General features: G+C 38.7%; 1 protein-coding gene across 1 annotated transcript in view; it reads left to right on the forward strand.

Annotated features, from left to right (window-relative positions):
- Positions 1-22,298, forward strand: part of LOC115791967 (actin-binding LIM protein 3-like) — a 62,283-nt gene that overhangs the window by 15,316 nt on the left and 24,669 nt on the right. Inside the window, exons 3-8 of the mRNA XM_030746275.1 lie at positions 9,051-9,234; positions 9,971-10,083; positions 11,516-11,642; positions 11,967-12,060; positions 12,497-12,584; positions 22,126-22,184. Coding sequence (XP_030602135.1) covers positions 9,051-9,234; positions 9,971-10,083; positions 11,516-11,642; positions 11,967-12,060; positions 12,497-12,584; positions 22,126-22,184 — 665 coding nt within the window. The remainder of the gene's footprint in view (positions 1-9,050; positions 9,235-9,970; positions 10,084-11,515; positions 11,643-11,966; positions 12,061-12,496; positions 12,585-22,125; positions 22,185-22,298) is intronic.

Below are 22,298 nucleotides of genomic sequence, written 5' to 3' on the forward strand. Positions count from 1 at the left end.
CAGTAACACAGCAACTTTCCTCTCATTCTCTACTTTATTAGCCACACAGTATTGTTCCACTCGCTCTACATATGTTGTCCAATCCTCTGTGCAGTTATCAAATATGTCCATTTGTCCAACACCGCCCGACATTTTCTGTGTCTTTATCAGTGTCCTTCACTTAAGAAGAGATGTTACTCACGCTGTCTATGCAGTTCGCTAGCAGGGGTATTAGCATCCACACGAAGGGTTAGCTTTTTCTCTTTTTTTTTTTTTTTTGTCTTGTCCGTCACTTCCACAAGGATTTCCCCCTCTCTGTCGTCTCATGCACATCAGGGATCCGTTTTAATCTCGTCGCCAATTTGTTATGTCCTACACTTATGACATAACTATTTAGACACCATGGAACCTTCAGTGGAGCGTGACTTCCTTTTTATTAGCCATTTGCAGAAGAACACAGCAGATCAATGCGCACATACGCCACACTTGGTGCTGTTCTACTTAAACACAAAATAGTGCCACTGAACCATGTATTTCTAATGCTAAATACATAACATACATTTTAAAATATTTAAAATCTGACTGACAAATTTTGATAATTATCAACCTCAACAGTTGTTTGACACAAACAATGCTGCCCAAATCCATGCTGTAGCACATAATTCTGCCTTTGTACAGTTAGACCACAGACTGATTAGACTCACGCTTCCCCCTTCCCCCTCATCAGTTTCTCTTTGATCCATCCATCCCATCACACACTCATGCAAATGCAGACAAGCTACAGAAAAGGAAATCCATCTCATGTTGATGATGCAAATAGATGAGGGAAGACAGTGACGGGACAGCAGATGTGTGCTGGATGGACAGATCAATAGCCTCATTGATACCTCCCTAGAGTCCCCCTGTGTCTTTCTCCTCATCCTCATCCCTTCACTTTGCTGTCTGCTTCCCTTTCTCCTCACATATGATGCTCTTTCTCTATTCAGCTTCCTCTAAGCTCTCCCTCGACTCCCATCTCGCCCTTCTTCATCTTCCTCTATCTTGTCTGAGCCTTGTGTCTAAAATAATCCTCTCTTCTTGTCATCTCTGCTTTTTTTATACAAGAAAACTTACCCATCTACATCATCTAAAACCTTCCAGTATCGCTTTCCTGGCAGATTTATTCAAACACTGGAAAAAGGAAAAATACTCTGAATTTTCCTGTGTATTAAAACATTTTACAAGGCAAGTCTTGTAAAGTCTTTCCTCAAAGGCAGTGTAATACTGGCACACACTAATTTATTTTGATAGATCATCCAGCTGCAGGTGCTTTACCTTCTCAAATGAATTTAAAGCAGACTCCTATGATTCTAGTAAAGCCTGACCCACTTTGAGATGAAACAAATTTGTGTTTTAGGACTGAAGCATACCAGGAGCAAGAGTCTGTGTATTTTATCACCATTAGTGTATGCTCAGCCATACACAGTCACGGCTGGCCTGGCTGTTTCTCCAGAAGAGACTTCAAGGGCAAACTGTAAAGCATTAAAAGCTGTATCAGCTCTGCTTTGCAGCACTCTTTTTTGTGATTTTTGTATGAACACTTTCACAGTGGATCAGGATGCGGATGTCCTTGTGTGTTTCCATGCATGCTTGTATTCTGTATTCTTATGTGTAACTGGAGGCTAAAAGCTGGGACAGTCAACACCAGGTCCCAAAAAGTTCCTTTTTGTTGAGTACATCTTCATTATGTCCATTCTACTTAAATCAATTTTTTTTTCTTTGATGCTTTCTTTCCTTCAGGGATTAAACAAAGAAATCATTATCTGCTGTCTCTCTGCCAATACATGTTTGCGGAGAACTGCATCCACACCTGAAGCATTTCAGTCTAATAGGCTTTAAATCACTATTAACTGATGTAAAAAGAAAAGTACTTGGATACTTCGGTGCCTCTGATGATGTGCAGCTAAACCTGTCCCCTAAAGGGAGAATAAATAGGAGGCTGGGGAAGAATGAAACTGATGAAGCAGTGAGTGAAGTTTAGGATAAGACAGAGGCAAATGCATTTATTAGTTGATATTTAATTTATTCATCTGTGCCCTGAAAATATGTTTTGGTTGTTTTCTCTACAAAAGTGCTGTTAATTTTCCCCTCACACAGCCCAGTGTCACAGCAGTTTGTGAAATAGTCATAAAGAATTCATCTATTTTTTTCATGTTCATGGACACGAATTATTACATTTTTTTCATGCCACTAAGCAAGAATTTGTAATTAATGCATTTCAAGGGGAAATTTATTTCGTGTCAGGACTATGTATTGTTTGTAGAGAAAGTGGGGAGGTTTGACCCTGGCAACCAGGAAAACAAAGTTTTAAAAGACGTGGCAGCCGTTGTATTTTAGATTCAAAAAAGATTCAAAGAGCTTTATTGGCATTCTTCTCATGTAAAACATGACAGGAATGAATATCAGAGTCTGAGGTCCCTCCAGTGCAAGTTGCCAAAGAAACTATGTACACTGTACATTTTCAAATGGAATAATTTAAGAAAAATAGAATAACCCAAGCCATCATATTTTTCTTAACCTAACCAAGTGCTTTTAATGCCTAAGCTTAACCAAGTGACATATTTGTAATTAATAATGGTGAAAAACTGTAATGTGTATGAGTTGAATGTGGGTGTTGCTGAAAGTCAGGGCGACCTACACCTCTACCAACCCTCCAACCTCCAAATGTGGATTCTTTTATCTCTCAGCTTTCAATAAGTACATATGAGAGTGGACTGATGAAAAATCATGTTAACACAAATCAATAGATTAAAGGTTGTGACTATGACCCGTGAGGCCATGCTGAGAGAGAGAGAGAGAGAGAGAGAGAGAGAGAGAGATAGATAGATTTCTGCTTCTTCTATTTAATGATAGAAACTAACAGTACAACAGTACAAGGCTTTAAAAAAACCTTATGTAACTCAAAGCCCCTCTGAATTACATAATAACCCTGTAGCTTCCAAACCGTTTCTGTTATGCCATTATTCAAAAGCAAAGATTATCCTGAAAGTTAAATGTCACCCAGACTGGTTTGGTACAATAACAGTAAGCTGTTAAGGTGTCTTCATGTTTCATGCTGAGCTTCAGCTGTGGAACACTTGTCCATCTTTACTTGTCATTTTGCTTTCTAAATGAACCCCCCCCCCCCCCCCCCCCCCCCCCCCCCCCCCATGCTAGTTGAACACATCACTGTTATTTCTTGTTCATGATATTTATGGACTGTTTTACAGACCTTGCGATTACGGGAGAATTTTCTAACCTCAACAGTTTCTAAATTTTATTGCATTGCACATTACAAATTAGTATTATTAGTAGTATTAGACATATTAGGGTTCTATTGATTGTTACTTCAAGTGAGAAGTCATGCAAGTAAAAGTGGTTTCAAAAGCTGTTCTTTACACAACACTGTATGGATTATGATTGATTGATTGATGTTTTTCTTTTTAGTAAACCTAGTTTTTATTAGAAGTTCAGTCATTTGCACCATTACTATACTGCAATCATTCAAAGAACAGACACAGTTTGATATCTTCAAGTTGAAAAATTAAAAATAATGAACAAAGATAGCTCAATTAAATCTGCTTCTGCATATTTTATGTTTTGAAAAATAAGAGTTAACATGAAAAGGTGAAACAAAGAAAATAAAATGCTGCACCAAATGCTGAGCCACAAATGTTTTAATTTCCTACCTGGAATTCATGGGTTCAGTAACAGTGGTGGTTAAACTCAGACTCTGTGCAAAGATGGATGTAGCCTTCTGATCTGAAAAGTGAAGCTAAAGAAGTGCCTGAAACCTTCATGCTGTCAAATGGCCAGTAGGATATCACTCCTGCGGCAGCAGAGAGATGTCTGATTGTATAGAAGTTTCTAGGAAAGCTGCCTGATGGAGCTGCAGACACTTTCTTAATGAGTTTATGGTCTCAAACACTACTTTCAAGTTACTGAATGTGTTTATGATAACTCAATACAAGCATGCAGTATCACTAATTTTCTCCATCACATCCACCCCTCGCTCGTTATTTCCATTTTCAAAACACCAAGATCACAGTGGTGAAAACACTCAGCTTGAGCTGAATCGGGCTTCGGTGACACTTGCCCATTCATATTGAATGGATGTCCAGCCTTCTGACTGGTACTGTGTATTCTGCACAGTGTGTCAAAGTGACACTTTGGATGATCCTCCAGATGGTTGTCGGTAGTCGTAGCACCGCTGTTACTGGTTGCAGCCTACATTTGCCACTGGAAAGTTTGTTCACTTAAATCTGTAATGCCAGTTTTGCATCACTAATCAGAAACTTATGTAAGCTGAAAAAAAAAAAATCTTATTTTATTTATTTTTTCTAAGCAGATTCAGTCATTTTCCACTGTGCACAATGGAACTACATCACTGCCTGTAAGGCTCTGTCATCTCTGAACTGACAGGTTTTATTTAGCTCCTGGAGGAACTAGTTAATGCTGATTCAGCACACAGACCAGAGGCTAAATGTAGAAAACCTTCAGTTTGGGACAGCAGGTGGGGGTCACGGAGTGTCAGGGGTAGGGAAGTATCTGACAAGTCTCTGACCTATATGAACATTAAGCCTCTGTCAGCAAGTTCAAGTGGCAGGGGGACTATTGGCTCCGACTGTCCATGAAAGAGTAAAATGTCATGTGACAGAGAGAAAATAATGCATGCTAGCAGGCCGGCACATGCTCATTTATATTCTGGGAGTTCGCTGCTGTGGCATTTTCTTCTTCTATTATAATTACACTGTAAATGTGTCAAATGAAATTTTTAGATTAATGGAATTATTTGTGGTCAGACGTGCCCTTGTATACTGCAAGACTGCATGATAGGAACGGGCGTTTTGTGGTAGTGTCTGTGTAGACACCGACGAATGGCTCCAACGGAAAAAACAAAAGTTTTTTTTTTTTCCCAGGTTATGGTGAGCTTCTTAGCTAATAGCTTGTTTTCACTGGAGCTACTGTATGCTTCACGTTTTAGAGCTGAAATGGGTTTGTGTCAATTTAATAAAAATGCATTGATAGAAAAGCAGTGTGCAAAGATATTTTAGCAGCTGATATGCTCATAATATGCAAATATTAAACGAGATTAGCATATTTACTTCCTTAGTTCATTTTGTTATCAAGTTAGCATTGAACACAAAGCTGAAACTGTAACATCGAGATTTTGACCTCCACCAAGGAGGTTATGTTTTTGATAGCATTTGCATGTGTGCGCGTCATTCTGTTTGTAACTTTGTAGGGGTGCAGGGTGGGGTCATGTTAATCCATTTAAATTTGCCTTACACCCACCCGGGTCCAAACGTGACAAAAAGCCTTATAACTACAAGTGTGATATGTATTGTCAACATATAGAAAGTACTGTATAAAGCTTTAAAATATCATGTCACATTTGACCTCTGACCTCTCAACATAAATGTACTCAGAATTACACCAAGTATGTTAAAATGGGTTTCAGCAGGGCAAATAACAAAAGCCCGCAGTTTACACTTGTTTTTACTGCAATACAAACTTCTTAAAGTACGTTTAAAAAGAACAAAGAAAACAAAATTAATGTATACAAGACACAACACTATAAAAGTAAATGGTGCTCAGAGAGGTTTGCGCTCCCTGAGTGCTTCTTGTTTTAGGTGTTTTAGTCATAAACCAAAGCAGCAGCCGAACGCGAACGTCACGGTCCCACCAAAGGAGAATCAGACTGCCAACATCAAGAGCCTGGACCATAAATGTCTGTACAACACTCAATGGGATATTTCTGCCTGTAATTTTTTCTAGTAGCATTAGACCCACAAACCAACTGACACTGCCACCCCTAACAAGACAAGACTAATAAAAAGGCTAGCAAATAAGTTCAAATTCACCAGGGAGAAACAAAATAGAATAAACATTTGTTTGAATGTATTTTTGGTGATCTTGCTTATTAAAAAATGAAGAAATAAAGGATGTCAGTATGAGCAACCCATATAAAATTCTTGCACTGATCTCAGCTTTTGGAATCTGGGCTGTGAGTTGAAATGCAGAAATAACAGAAAGGCCTCCAGAGGGGCCAGGTCTCAACAGCTCCCAATCTTCCCCGTTTTCTCTACATCTTAATCCATTCCATTTAGACAGTGATGAATGTGTGAATGTTATCAGCAGGGTGAGAAATGATGAGATGGACTCTGCTAGTGTCCTCAAGTGTTTATTTATTTGCGTTTGTGGACAGGACAGGGAAGAGCATCTATATGTGTCTACGTTTGTTTAGGTCAGCTCTGGTAAATCCTCAATCACATCAACGTAGTATTTACAGTATCTGTATATTATTTGAATCCCTGTGTGTAATATCAAACTGATGGTTGACTTATTGGGTATGACAATATTTACTTTACCAACAGATACAGTATATGTCACATAAACATGGCTTTTTGTGTTGATATGCAGTATGTGTGAACTGCTTTAGTCTCAGACCGACTGATAAAGGTCAGGCTGGCATTTCAAAGTTGTACAACAGCAGCTTTGCTAGAGGAGGAAACAAAAAGAACAAAGAACATGTAATACAATATTGTGTTCTTTTTCCTACACACCAAAAACTTACTTCAGAATCTTCGTTGATCGGATGGCTGCAGCTGTTTATGTTCACATGGTCAACCTAGACGAAGAGGTAGATGACATCACCCCAATCTCGTGTCTTTACTCCGGCATCCTGTTTGTCAAACATTTATTTTAAAATATAAAACATTCATTCATTCATAAAGCACTGAAAGATTTAGTGGCATAGCACTGCTAAGAGTCAGAACTAAATATAGAGTAACTTGCTCCCACTGCCACCTCCTTTAGTGTCAAATCTTAAAACCTTTTAGTTCACTAAATTAAATTCATTCATGTCTCACACTGCGCTCTAGTTTTAGTTTCTTGTCTGGGTGTTTTAGCCTTTATTGAGACAGAACAGTGGAGAGAAGACAGGAAAGCTGGGAGAGAAAGCGGCAGATGTAAATGGCCTCGGGATGGATTGCTCAGGCCGGTGAGCTGTCCTGGGATCCTGTAGTTTTATTTATATTTAATTTTGTATAGATTTTGCTCATTTTTATGTTGTATTGAACTTTAAAACTTATTTATATGTCTGTTTATATGCTTCTTATTTGTCTTGTTAATGTTAATGACTTTTGCTTATGAAAGAAATTTACCAATCCAGTGAAAGCTTGCATCATCTGCCTCTAGTGTCTACTAAAATCCTGCTTTTTTATGGTTAGCAGTTCAAGAATGATGATGGGCATTATTGTAATAAAATGTGCATTGAACAGCAATGCCATGCAAATCTAACTTTTAAGGTGATATAAGGTGATTTTTAAAAGGAGCTGGAGCCTTTTCAAACACTTTAAATATATTTAAATTAAAACTCCTGAGTTTGGTCTTAGGCTTATATTGTGTTGCCATATTCAGCTTTCCTATACAGTGCTATACATCTCTCTTGCCCCTTCTCTCTATCCGTCTGAGCCTCTTAACACACTGGCTCAGATCAGATTAGATCCACTCACTGCTGGGTTTAGAGCCATTAGCTTAATTAGAGGCCAGACATTCAATTCACTGTCAGATATCTTGATCCGTTGGCTGCCTTTCAGACGTCTAACTTAAAGTGCACACAGGTTGTATCATACCGCCTCTGTGTGTAGTGCAGCGTGCACTGGGTGAGTCCATTACGAATGATCTGACAGTGACAGAAACGCCGAGGTGAAAGCATAGCTGTGATTTGATTCTTTTGGGGGTCTTGCATGAAAAATATCTTTACACTGAGTGCACTACATAAGGATTTTTGGTCAGTAAAAGCCACTGATTGACACATATTGTAATAAATACCTTGAAGCACCACTGATGGTAGATGAGGGACTCGGCTCCGTCCAGCTGGAGCAAATAGCTGTTCAACTCCTTTTTAAAAGGCCTAATCAACCAGCTGAGCAGAGGCCGCCTAACCTTCACACGCAGTCGGACCAGGAGCAGTCATTTGGCTGAAGGACTTTGCATTTGCTAAATGAAAGCCATAGATCATGCTGGCAGTATATCTTGCAAACACTGTGCCCATCTGTGTGCACTGACGTACCTCTTTTTTTTTTTTTGCTGGATATGCACTTCTCACACAGCTCTGCCTCCCTGTAAATGTATTTAAAGTTGTAATCTGTAATTGGACACATGCAGATGTAGACACAAATAAATACTGTGTACAACACAACAAATGCAAGCTGAAAGCCGTAAAATTAAAATGAGGGCACTTTCAATGGTAATGCCATGAAGCTCTTTGTTACTTGTGAGTTAACTTTGTGTCAGTAGTTGATGTGATTATTTTCTTCAGATTAGGATGTTAGAGCATCAGAAGTTCTCCAATAGTTCTTCTGTGGATTCAGACCTTCTGTTCAGACTGACTCCATGATGTTAAGATCAGGGCTCTGTAGGGGCCATACCATCTGTTGTAGGACTCCGTGTTCTTCTTGTCCCTGGAGATAGCACTGTATGTCGCTTGCTTAATGTTTGGAGTCATCATCATCCTTCAGATCGTGAGGCTAATCAGATACTACTATATGAATTAAGATTTGATGGTCGCTGGTCTAATTCCTAAAAGCAGATTAGAGTATTAACCCTTCTGAGCTCAGAAAGGGCAGCAGCTTGTACTTTACAAATCTACACACACACACACACAAACACACACACACACACACACACACACACACACACACACACACACACAAACACACACACACACACAGAATACTAATCATGCCTTTAAACCAGAAGGTGAAATGTTTAGATAAGTGGATTAATACTGTTCTTTGTGTCACAGAAGGCTGTCAATTAAAGTTTCTTAATTACTTCAGCAGCTTGTGGAACATCATACATACTGATCATATACATATTTGACCACCTCTAGACCCTATTCTTATAGTAAACGTGACAGTTTGTCCTCAATAATATGATCAATGGTGAGCATCCTTGCCACATTGTGACTATGCATCCTTTTTTAGTCTTTTTTTTTTTTTTATTAGAAATGGAGTGAGCCACTCAAGTTGTGTCTCTCTGTTTAGTGTGTGGTTGTGACTTGGTCCACTCGGGTTTCTTCCACCACTCTGGTGAGTACATCTGTACAAAGGACTACCAGCGGCTTTACGGGACCCAGTGTGACAGCTGTAACCAGTACATCACCGGTGAGGTGGTGTCTGCCCTGGGGAGGACATACCACCCAGACTGCTTTGTCTGCAGCATTTGCAGGTGAGGAATAAGTGTCTGTTGTGTGGTGATAGGCAGACAGATAAAGTTGGTTATTTGATATAAGTCAAAAAATATCCAAATGAACCCACAGTCATCCTGCAAATCCACATTTTCTAGAAATACTAAAAGTACAGATTCACAGTTTAATTCACAGCAGGGATTGACAGATCGGGACAGGTTGTCCGATGACTTACTTTAGTGGCAAGACTCAGTGTTTCAGAGCTTCTAGTGTCTAGTTCTACAGAGGAAGAACCTGAAATATTATCCTATACCTCACTGCATATGAAGCCTCATTCACTGCAACTATTATGCACTGAGAATCTGACAAAGACTGTCAGTATTAGCATAATTTCCACAGTTCTGAGTAACAATTACTCCTTGTAACTTTGACATCGGTGGGAGATCTTGTTTCATTTTCCCTGTACATTCAAACTGCAGAAATACTCTTCTGACACTGCTGGCAGCAGTGTTATTTAAAAAAAAAAAAAATGTTAGTTTTCAGTACTGGGAAAGGCATATTTTCACCCGTGATCTTAGAGTAGCAGAAATAATATCAAAACCTGCAAAACCTCTGCTAAAGCAACTTGGAATTAACTACACCAATACTGCTCACCTACCATCAATACTGTTCCACTTGAGACTACAATTTCATGTGTTTTGTGATTTGGGTTAACCGTGAGTTTCTGTATTGCCCATCTGCACTGCACTGCTCAAATGGTTTTTTGTGTTTTCTCAGAAGCCCGTTTCCAATTGGAGACAGAGTGACCTTCTGTGGGAAAAAGTGTGTGTGTCAGCAGTGTTCACTTTCTCTCAACAGCGACAAGCCCGTCAAGGTCCATGGACCAAGCTGTAAGAAACAAGCAAACACACACACACACACACACACACACACACACACACACACACACACACACACACACACACACACACACACACACACACACACACACACAGAGTCCAGTTGTCCAGAAGCAATCCAGGCTTTATTTCATAGCAATTACTGTATATTTTTTATTTTTGTTAATATTTTAAGGAAATGCACAGCATTTTCTGTTTAGCTCCGCTGTCAACAACAGATCATTTATTGATCGTGTATATGTGAAACTTGGCACAGATACTCTTTGGGTAATGCTAAACTAAACAGGGAAGACAGATTTTCCATTTTTGACTTTATTGATTTTATATGAACTTTTGAAATTTTCCAGAAATACTTTACATTGATGTTAATTGTACTCCTCCTTCATTCCTAGGGTGAGTCTTTTGAAACTTGGTATGAATACTGGGTGTGCAAAGCTCTAGGAAATTATTCAGACAATTTTGTTTTCAATTTTTTACCAACTACATTCAACGTTTTGCTAAATTTGCTACTCTTCTACCATTTATATTTCAAATCTTCTGAAACTTGGCACAAATACTCTTTGGGTAAAGCTCTACAAAACAAAACTTTTGACTGGTACTGTATAAGTACAGTATTTGACAGTGGAGCTCTGTAGACCAACAGGTCTCTTGTTAATAGAATAAACTCAACTCAGAGGTCCATTTACTACCCTCTTCAGTGGCATCCCTAATGGTGTTCATTAGTGAATTCAAAGTGTAATTTTTTAAATGAGAGAAACTGAAGAAATTTTGAGCATTTAAGTTTGTGTGTGTGGCACCAAATTGCACAAAATGACCAAAATCAACCAGCTTGTTGTTCCTGGCTTCATGGCCAAAAATTAAGGTTTCTTACAAAAACATCCCAGAATAAGTTTGATCAAACCTAACAACCAGAAGAGATTATTATTATAGCACCGAGCTGGTTCTTATTTTTTTATACCTTAACCGTGTGTTTATCCTGCCTAACGATGTTATTTAACTGACTCATATCTTTGTGATTCATCCAGAATTTAAGACTGTTTGTTCTCCTGCAGATGAACACCTAGAGTTGTACTGTCCACCTACTGAACACTGCAAAAACATACCATCTTTGTAGGTGTGTAGCCACAGCAAGATACTTACAAACACACCCACAGCCACAGAGGGTGGCCTGCTGCTTCAGGTAGTCTTGTAGCCTGGTTCTGGTAGCTCCATCTGGCAGAGACAGTGGGACTGTCACGACAGGAACGAGGGATGAGGAAGAGAGGAGAAGGAGGTAGAGAAGTGATGAGAGGTTGGCAGAGCAGAGAGGGAAGGACATAGAGGGGGAATGATAAATGCATAAATGCTCAAAGTGTTCCTGCCTGTTCCTATCGTTCTCATTACTGTGCTTCCTGCTTTTCCTGTCCCCTCTCTTCCCCTCCAGACTGTGCCGGCTGTGGCGAGGAGATCAAACAGGGTCAGTCTCTGCTGGCTCTGGAGAGGCAGTGGCACGTCAGTTGTTTTAAATGCCGAACGTGCGGCTGCACGCTCACTGGGGAGTACATCAGCAAGTAGGTGGCTTGATCATAGGTGTGCAAATATCAAACATTTCTTCGAGCAAACCACATCAAAAGATACTTTACTGAAACGGTATCCAGATTTCTATACCTGAAACTACTAATAAATTTGAATAAACATGTTTAAAACATTTGTTAGCAAGTTGTGGAAAAATTGCACTATTTACTCATTTTTTTAAATTTAGAATAGAACTTATATTAATGCACTTGCAATCTTAATCATGATCACTGATGACCTGGGGATTAACCATTTTTTACAGGATAAATAGTAATGGAGTAGTTGCACAGAGCTATGAGCTTTTTTTTCTCGCTGCTCAGAGACGGGATACCTTACTGTGAGAGTGACTACCACAGTCAGTTTGGGATCAGGTGTGAGAGCTGTAACAGGTACATCAGTGGCAAAGTACTTGAGGTGAGTATTTTTTCTGTTGTGTGTATGTTTTTGGGAATATGTGTGTATGCTAAAAGACAGACAGTGGGAATGTGCATGTTTTTCTGTCTGTGCTTGTCAGTGTGAACTGGTTTATAAAAAGCTGCAAAAAAATGCAGCTGTCCCTCTTTAAATGGAGTGTTGACTGATGACAAAGCAGCTTTGGAAACCCGACAAAGCAACACTTCCCCATCTCCTCTACACTATTCATCCTTTTTTTTCTATTTCTTATCATGCCTCTCCTCCTTCTTCGCTCTGCATTGTTTTTCTCTGTTTCTTATCACCACTCTGTTCTCATTTATGCCATTTGATTTTGCCACTTTGTGTCAGATTTTTTCCTTTCCTTTCCTTTCCTTTCCTTTCCTTTCCTTTCCTTTCCTTTCCTTTCCTTTCCTTTCCTTTCCTTTCTCTCCTGCAGGCTGGAGGAAAACACTACCACCCCAGCTGTGCGAGATGTGCCCGCTGTCACATGATGTTCCTAGAAGGAGAGGAAATGTACCTCACAGGTAATCAAAATGAGGATGTATTTAGGGATAATTACTATGTGTGGTAACCAGTAAAATAAGTTTACCCTATATAAAGTAGAAGATAAATCCAATTCTGGATAAAATCTATTCAAACTAAAAACAATTGTGACTTCTGAATATAAAATTCTGAATATAATTGTTAGGAAATCAGTTTAGTCTAAATTTATGTCTCTGTAAATAAAAATGTGCTTCTGCATTTGTACAGTTAACAGGCATAAAAATAGACTTCTAGCATCAATTGAATTAGTACCCTTCAAGTATCCAGATGGCCTCTGTGTGATTCTGCATCTGTGGAAGTGTGTGTGTGTGTGTGTGTGTGTGTGTATGTGTGTTTGTATTACTTGTGTTGTGGGGACATAAATCTGTTTACATAGCCATGTTGTGGGGACTAGATTCCTTTTTGGGGACAAAAGGAAATTCCCACATGTAAATCATTAAAATTTAAGATTAGGGTTAGAGGAGTAGCATTTATGATTCAGGTTAGGGTGAGTCTCTGGGACATGTAAATAAGTGTCTTTGTCTGTGTCTGTGTTTGTGTCTACCAATTTGAGTTTTAGACCTTGGGCATTGGGACATTAATGGAAACTGAAGAAAAGTATGGTGACCTAAAAAAAAGGCTGCATTTAACAGTCATTTCAAAAAGGAGAGCTCATTAGGAGGAATTGAATATGATTTATTGATATACAGAATTCAATGAAGCTATTTGGCGATTAGACTTTGATGGCTCATCACGGCAGAATGGAATCCCAGTGGTGATAGGGATTATTTTTGTTGTATTTTTATTGATTTTTTTTTTATCAAGTACTGATGGATACTTCTGTGGGGAGAAGAGTTTAGTCAAGAGAAGATCTTTTTTCATTGAAATTGAGCAAATCTTGAAGATACCACCTATTCCAGCTGAGATAAAGAGTGCAAAGGTGAAGGCTTGGAAGTGGAGCTATAAGGCCTTTCTGGCAGCAGTCATTATGGGAAATATCAATTCTCTGCCCAACAAAAGTGATGAGCTGAAGATATTGGTGAAGACTCGGAAAACATACGGTGAGAGCAGTCTTATCTGTTTTACTGAAAAATGGCTGAATCAAAACATCTTAGTCTCTAATGTGGATCTACCCGGCTTCACCCTCATAACGGTCAGACAGAGATGCTAAAGCCAGTGGCAAGAAAAAAGGCCGGGGTCTGGCTTTGTGAACCAGAGATGGTGCAATCCTGCACATATCACTGTCAAGGAGGGGATGTGTTGAATTATTGGCAGCTGGTATGCGACCATATTGTGTACCAGGAGAATTCAGTCATATCATAACAATACAATAAAGGCCGCAAACAAAGAACCATCAGTACTGGAAGACTCTTCTCGCTCTGTTTTACAACAGAGAGATACAGAAAATCATTTGTACCCACAATTCTCAAGCAAGTAGCAGATGAGATATGTCAGACATATGAATTTTCCTCTGGGATCAATAAAGTTCTTCTTCTTCTTAGGCTTCATTATATAGGTTATTGATCTCACATGTAACACTTGTTATTAGACTCAGTGGTAAATACACAGAAATGCACAGGCACACACCTCCCCCTCCTCAGTCACACACAGAGGTTGGAGTCAGTTACCCATCAACCTTCATGTCTGCCTCTGTGTCCATTATTCTCAGCTATCACTGACAGAATTATTTTAAATGATGCCACCATCATCCATCATCCAGGAACTTCTCTTTCACAAATTAGATAACAATGATTAAAGTTAATAAGTTTAATCATGGAGAAATATGAGCACACAGAAGAATCTATTGAGTGTATGTGTGCTTTTTTTGGACACACTCACTCATTCATATGAATGGGAGAGTGTATACAAGCTGGTACTGTATATGGTTGATATTTGGTCTTTACCTCTGTTGAAGCACATTTGTGAATAAACGTCCTTTGCATTTTTTGATAACATAAAAAAAAACTTAATCATAACAAAGGTATCAGTAGAAAGAAAACATGTTGAACAAGTTTAAATGAAGGAAGGTTTCTCTGTTGAAATGTGTTATGTTCCTCATAGAAAATGAGCCAAGGCCAAGGTGCCTGAGGTTGAAAATAATAATAGGTCACATCATTTTGCTTTTGGTAAACACTGAAAACGGGCACCACAGACTAAGATCACACAAGGGTTAAATCATAATAATATTGCGAATTAGCCACATATGTTAAAACTGTGAGATTGAGAAAGAACTCAAAACACACACAGATTGTAAATAAAAGATGGATGTAGCCACCATGAATTCACCCACTGGTTTATGAAGTTCTCTAAAGCCTTCACTTTAGCTTTATTGGCAAGCTTTCTGGGGGGAGACATGACAGTATTTTCATGAGAGGGAGATTATGCTACTAGTTAACAGAAAGCTTTGCTAGCAAGCCACATCATTGGTATCTCCCAATTTACACATTTACAGCTTTCCAAGGTCACAGCCTTCCTGGTCTATGTAGGCCATGTCTTATGAAGATGGGGAAAGCTGCAAGTGAGCAGCTGGCCTTGAAGGTCTAGCCTTCATATCTGCATCACCAGCTATTCCCACCCTTACTTCAGCATAGCTCTTGTCACCTAGTAACCATGACAGTGCGAAGCACAACTGCGGAGAAAAAAAAATTAGTTAAAATAGAGCCCGAACTTTTACTATTTGTTTTTTTTTATTTTTTTATTTAATCCTTGAGAAACTCACAGCCACAGTCAGTATATCAGGTAATAAAGTGAATGATTCATTTCCAAATATACTGACAGTCCTTCAGTAAGACATTAAAGTTAAATAGAACTATAAAGTTATGAAACTTAACTTTAATCTCAGCCAAACTGATTTGCTCAGGAACAAATGAAAAACTGAAATAAACCAAACATCAACCATTAGAGATCATCTGAGTGAATTATATCTGCGCTTAACATGTGCTGGGAATCAGGCGTTATCTCTGGGTATGGTAAACCTCGACCGCCCGGTCAGCTGTCAGCTGGTGAGATTAACTGGTTATTAGCAGGAACGGACATCTTTAAATGTGTGAATACTTTCCAATTAAGCAATATCTTGATAAATCAAGCAGATATTTAAGATTTACCCAGCTGCATCCTCGCCTGAAAACATCGTAAGTTTATTTTGTGTCACAAAAACAGTAGTATTTCAAACTTTTCAGCCATTCTCCTCCATTATTCCCACAATAGGATTGAACCTGCAATGAATCATGGGATAGAAGGCCGAATTTGTGGACTGCATTTAAAATGCAGCCTCAGAAGGATGCGGGCCTTGAATTGGGACACATCCCATGGGTACATCAAACACATAGCTCTGAATTAGTGCTAGGTAACATACAAATTAAATACTAGAACTTCACACAAGAGATTAAAGCACATGTAATCATAGTTATAATTGCATTAAATGGTCCAAAAGGCACTAACACCACAAATAGTCAAGGTTGTAGTTTAGTGACTTGAATTAGCTGAGTTAAAACTAGATAAAACTAGCAGCTACAGCCGCCTCTGTCGGCATTTACCTATCAGTCAAAGCGCCAAATCTCCTTGTAATGGATGTGTTTAATGACAGTTCAGTGGTTATTAAAAAAAAAAAAAATAACAGTTGAGACTAAACCAGTTTTTTTTCTACCAGGCTATAAATGTGTTTATTTCTGCTCTAAAGTCAGACATTTTAACATGGGAGTCTATGGGACTGGTTTATTTTTGGAGCAAGACTCAAACAGAGTCTAAATACACAAGTGGAAGCTAATTGGGGAATATAATAAGGAATGTGCAGGCAATCACAGAGGTAAGGAAAAATAGTAAGCAAACCAACTGGACACATGAGAAAGCGATTGCTAAATAAAACAGAAAGTGACCAAACAAGCAGGCCCAGAGCAGGAGTGGGTGGCTGGAACACAGAGAGAAAATGGAAGAGGTAAATAGATATGATAAAATAATACAACTGATAACAGGATACAAATAATTCTGTGGAAACTTGGCCTTATGGCATTAAATTCAAATGAACTATAAAGTTACTGTACTGTAACGGCACCCAGGTTGGCACCTCCTGTTTCACCTCATTGACATTCTACTGCTCTACCTCTTGAAGCTACCAGTAAAACTAAGCATTTGCATATTGTATTTCACGTATGCATATATGTGCTTTTGAATCTATGCCTGTACTGTAAATGTGTACATCATTCTCTGTATAGGTGTGTTTGCGACTAATATGTGTGTCTGTGTGCTGAGCTCCTGTGAGCTGCCCCAAGGTTACATTCACTGCTTTTGATGACTTTAGACATGTAGAAGGCCTGAGCAATCACTCTCGTGAGACACACTCAATTAGAAAACACACATACACACACACGCACACACACACACACACACACCTACTCGTACAGACACACACAAACTTGCAATCAATCTCATGATACATGTGTAGAATAGGAAGTGGTTTGTGTGTGCAAGTGCATGCAAAAACTGGCGCATGTGGTTGTAGGGATGGAGAAATATTTTCTGAACTAATAATGGATGCTTTATGTCAGCATCTGCTCTTCAAAATGATTAAATGGACTGATCTGTTTTTATGTTTCCCTTTTCCCCTTGTTTTCAATATTGTTGAAAAGGCTGAAAACCTATCTATAATGTTTATTAATTTTCCCTTTCTTTAAAAAACAGGAACACCTCATTTTCTTCTTAATTTAACCTTAATTTTAGCAGCAGGTCATGGTGGGTTTTTCTCATTCTTGTACCCATTACATTAATATAATGGTCATAAAAGAAGGCATCTTCCCATCTTAGAAGCTGCTGTTAATTCGGTTAATTTTATTACATTTAACTGAAATTCAAAGAATTGTTATTCACAGAACAAACCACTGATGTTAACATTTATTCATCCCATCAAAGTAGAATGACTTTCCATTTTGGATTTAAAAAGAAGGCCTAATGGGGGCACCAGCGTATCTCAGTGGATGAGCATCCATTATTAGGCCCGGGTTAGTGTCCGACCTGTGGCCCTTTCCTTCATGTCTTCCCCTATACAGTACCAGTCAAAAGTTTGGACACACTTACTTTTGACTGGTACTGTATCTCTCTTCACTCTCCACTAACTAAAAAAGGCCAAAACTATCTTTTTTAACGAAAGAAGACCTAATAGTGAAAAGAATTAGTTTGATGCTCACACTAATTTTGCAGTTTTGTTTGACTACACAAGAGGAAGTATGTCTGATTACAGCTGATTGATGCCAAAGAGGATATTTTTGTTTGGCTGAGTCTGTTTTGTTTGAAAGAAATGTCCCTTTCCAAGTAGAAACTGATGATTAACCACATTTATTTACTCTTTACTCCTCCGTGTAGTCTCAGTTTCAAAAAGACACACAGTATGCATTTCATGAGTCCAATATGTACAGTTTGTCTTGCTCAGCAATAAGGAAAATTGCCTTAGGTATTTAAATATTTTTTATAGAGTACAATTAGAATTTCAAATGACATAAATATATAAATGCCAGTACTGCTTCCCTGGGTTTTACACTGGTTGCCTTCATCCCATATTTTTTGAATATCACCAGTTAAGATCAGATGGCCTATTTGGTCTACTGATTACCCTTATTTTGCATAAAGGCTGTACAAAGACAACAGAGGCTTCATTCCTACATGGCACATCTGCATGTAAGAAAAAAAACCCAGATGTCTCAGGTTACATTGTAATGGTAACAGGCATCCAGCAAATTTTCTCAGGACTTATTTTGCACTGTTTGAGATTGAATTCTTTTTCTCAGCACAATTTAAATTCTCCTCATCCAGCAGATAAAGGATCTCAAGTCCAAGGCCACACATCTGTTTGACAGCAGAGTTGAAGACTGTGGGTGGGAAGGGGGTGCACTGAATCACCACGCATGGTTTCTGTCTACAGTATTGATTTTGTGTGGGCGTTTGTGTGAGAGTGGTGTGTCTACTTGTTGGGCGTGTGTGTGTGTGTGTGTGTGTGTGTGCAAGTGCGTGTGGGTGGGTGGGTGGGGGTGGTGTTGTATATTAGAGTCATGATCAGCTCACTGAGTTCTTCTGCAGGCCTGCACTGCCCCAGGGCTCAGGAAAAATGATACATAGTCAACACGCGTGTAAACAGTGGCGCAAAAAGTGGGTATGCACTATATGCAATGCATAGGGGCACCGCACGGGGGGGCAAAGCGATGCGGGGAAATTGTTTCTCTAGATGTAAAAATGATGAGGACCTGAACAAAGAACTAAAACAACACTGAGACTTAAATACACAGAGGGAACAAGGGGTGAGTGGAAACAGCGGGGCAAAACAGGTGAAATGAATGAACTAAATACCGGAAGCAAAACTGAGCACAACACACAAGGAGCAGGAGACTACCATAATAAAACAGGAAGTGACTAACATAACACACACAGACCTAACACAGAAAACTTGACAAAGGGGATCAGGCATTCACAAAGAAACAACAGGAAGGGAAACTAAACAGAACATCCAAACAACAAACTGAGAAAACTAACTATAAGAAACACTAAAAAGCACAACCCAAGAGAAACAAAACAGAGCTATACAAAAGAAACACAAAACACTGGGCCACCGGCCCAGGACCATGGCAACCTGTCCAAATGGTTATTCAAGACTGTGATGAAGTCTCCGCCTAAAAATATTAAAGAATTTGGCAATTTAGAGCTCTAGTATAAAAGGCGTTCTTCCAGTTTGCTGAATAAGTAGTTGTTTTCTGTTTGCCTGTTAAATCCATAAATATTAACTTTAATGTAATTCACGTTAGCAGTCTCCAGTATTAAAAGTATATAATGCCCTTTTTTGTCACAGTCGGAAGCTAAGATGCTTCGGTTAAAACGTTTTTTTAAAATGCAGACACCAGCTGAGTCCCCCCCCCCGCAACCTCCAAAAGTTTACATCTGGTTTAGTTGAGTGTGATTCCTGTACAAAACAAAAATCAGTGTTAAGTTGTTTGCAGTAAAGAAATATACATTTACGTTTGAGATGATTTTTCAGTCCTCTTGTGTTTAATCAAATAATAGATAGTGACATAAGGTAAAGGGAGTTAAAAGAAAAAAGGAAAGCCTAGACCAGTTGAATGGTAAGGTGAACGCTATTGAAATAAGTGTTTAAGGTCACTACAAATCTGTGACATGTGCCAAGAACAGCAAACCTATTAAAAAGAACTTGAACGTTCAGTATTGAAGCAAATCAGACAACTTGTATTTTGCTTGTCCTTATATTTAATTTATTAAATACTGTGCGTATCTTACAGAGGAGGTAAGGTAAGGGAAAGGCTTTTTACAGACAAAAAAAGTCACAAAGCGCTGTACAAAATCAATTTAAAAAACGAATTACACCTTTGCATCAAAAGCAATAAAACAACAGATTAAAAGAGAATAAAATGAGAATAATTAACAAAAAGCTTGGTTGAACAAAACAGTTTTCAACTGTTTTTTAAAAGAAACAGGGGAGATGGGTGTCAGTAAAACCACTTTAAAATGAGGATTGTAAGGTTGTGAAAGTCTTAAAATAACTAAACAGGAATGATTTTCAACAACTAAGGCAATATGTATGTACTGACAGGCCCTCTGCTAAAGTAACATTTGTTGTTATAAAATAAGTATAAACAACAACCAAGTTAAACTGTACAGAAGGGAGGAACTCGCCATTAGTAACAAATAAAAAGGTATAGCCTTTCCACGTCTGTATGATAAATTTAAATTATTGTCATGACAGTTTCAGGGTGAGAAAATATCTTTTCCACTAATGAAGGCTCGACCGCCAACAAAGAAGTCCAGTTTACCGTCCTAACGTGTCTGTTCCAAGATGGACCACAGTCTCTCTCGATCCTCTGCTGACAAGTCTTCCACCAGTTTCAGGTGTTTACTTTTCTAGAAGTCAGAATTTTTCCAGCGCGCCACGCCACGTCACGACAGAATCTGGAGGTGAATCTCACGATGATTCCTCTGGGTTGGTTACTGTGGGGTTTCTTGTGGCCGAGGCCTAAAAATGTGTCCGCATACACCTCAGAAAGTATATAGCTGTGCCCCTGCATATATACATGCATTTCTGTATGTGTGTGTGTTCTCGGGGTGAATATATTACAGTCATTATCAGATCCACGCGCATGTAACATCTTGACAGTACAGTAGGTATTTTGTTATTAATTCCCTCTGTAGCTCACCCTCCTCTTCTTTATTTGCTTTTCACTCATTCTTCTCTTTTGTCCTTTCATTCCAGTTTCTCTCTTTCTGTTTTTCTCACTCACTTCAGTTCATTTTTATTCAAAAATTATATTAAATATTTGTTAAAGTACAATTATTGCTTTTATATGTATCTGTCTTTACAACTTTAAAAGGGATGGCCTCCGTAATGGAACAATCTTGAAAGTGAATTTTTATTTTGTTTTTTTGTCTACAATGTGTGCAGCATGTTCAAAAACAAGATGAGCATTGAGAAGTGGTTACAAGAACATTATAGCAAGATAATTTGAGAAAAAAAAAAGTACTGGATATGAAGTATCGTATTTGTTAATATCTGTTGCATTTTAATGAAAAGTTCATAGACTAAAATGCAGGACACCAAGGATGTAGAAAGGCAGGTTGCAATAAGTAACTTTATTAACCCTAAAGTTCTTAACAAAAAGCTCTGCAGGGAGTTAGCAGAAACATCCAATTAAGTCCAACTATAAGAAAAGTTTATAACAGGTGAGAGGAAAACACAAATTAGAAGACTTGAGGAAAGACAGGACAGAAGCTTGACAAAATGATACAGTCTGGCAGAAGTCATACAGGGTAAAGACCCACAAGGTGGAAAAGGCTAATAAGGTGTGGGTAAACTCAATTAGACAATAAGTATGGTGGGAAATGAACAAAAGCAGAAAATAGAGCTACATGAGGAAAATACTTTCAAAATAAAATAGGAAGTCACTGAAAGAGAAACATGGAGCAAATAGAGGGTGCACAGTCCATATAAAGAATATCGGGGGGAGGGTGAAACAATGAGGAAAAACAAAGAAAAACTAGTGACAGTGAAAACATGCAGTCACAACATTGAATGCTGGGATGTGTTATAGCACAGCAAAATGCTAACATCGCATGTCTTAAATTATTTTTAGCAAGTCAGCACTTACCGATTGTCTCTAAACACAAAGAGACGTGTTGTCACGAATGAAAGTTAGCAAAACCAAAAAAAGAGTCATTGTGAGAGAAACATAAATGTCCTAAAAAAATATTAAGATATTTCAGTTTGGACAAATTGGTGGACAAAATGTGTGTTTTTCCTTTCTTTTTTTTATCTGTGTAGGAGACCAGTAGAGCTACATCCTCTGTTATCAGTCCAGACAAACTGCCTCCGTAGACGCACACAGTGCCTCCTGTGTGTGTGTTTGTGTGTCTGTGTGCGTGCATGCCTGTGATTGATGTTGATGCACTTGAGAAAGGCTGATCTGCTCTTCATAGGATCCCATAAAACTGTATGGCTGCTGCCCACACGCAATAAACAAAGTAAACTGAGATCAAATCATATGTGTGTGTGCGCAGGTTCAGAGGTTTGGCACCCCATGTGTAAAGAAGCAGCTCGGCTGGAGAGAAAACTGAGGGTGAGTGTTACTCAAAATACCTGCAAGCCCCTGCTCTTCCTCTCTGTTTCTGTTTTTGTCTTCTCTGTGGTTCTTTCTTTCATGCTGTGTCTGAAATGTCTCACTGTGGTTTTA

The sequence above is a fragment of the Archocentrus centrarchus genome, chromosome 14 (genome assembly GCF_007364275.1).
Source record: "Archocentrus centrarchus isolate MPI-CPG fArcCen1 chromosome 14, fArcCen1, whole genome shotgun sequence".
Classification (NCBI taxonomy): Eukaryota; Metazoa; Chordata; class Actinopteri; order Cichliformes; family Cichlidae; genus Archocentrus; species Archocentrus centrarchus.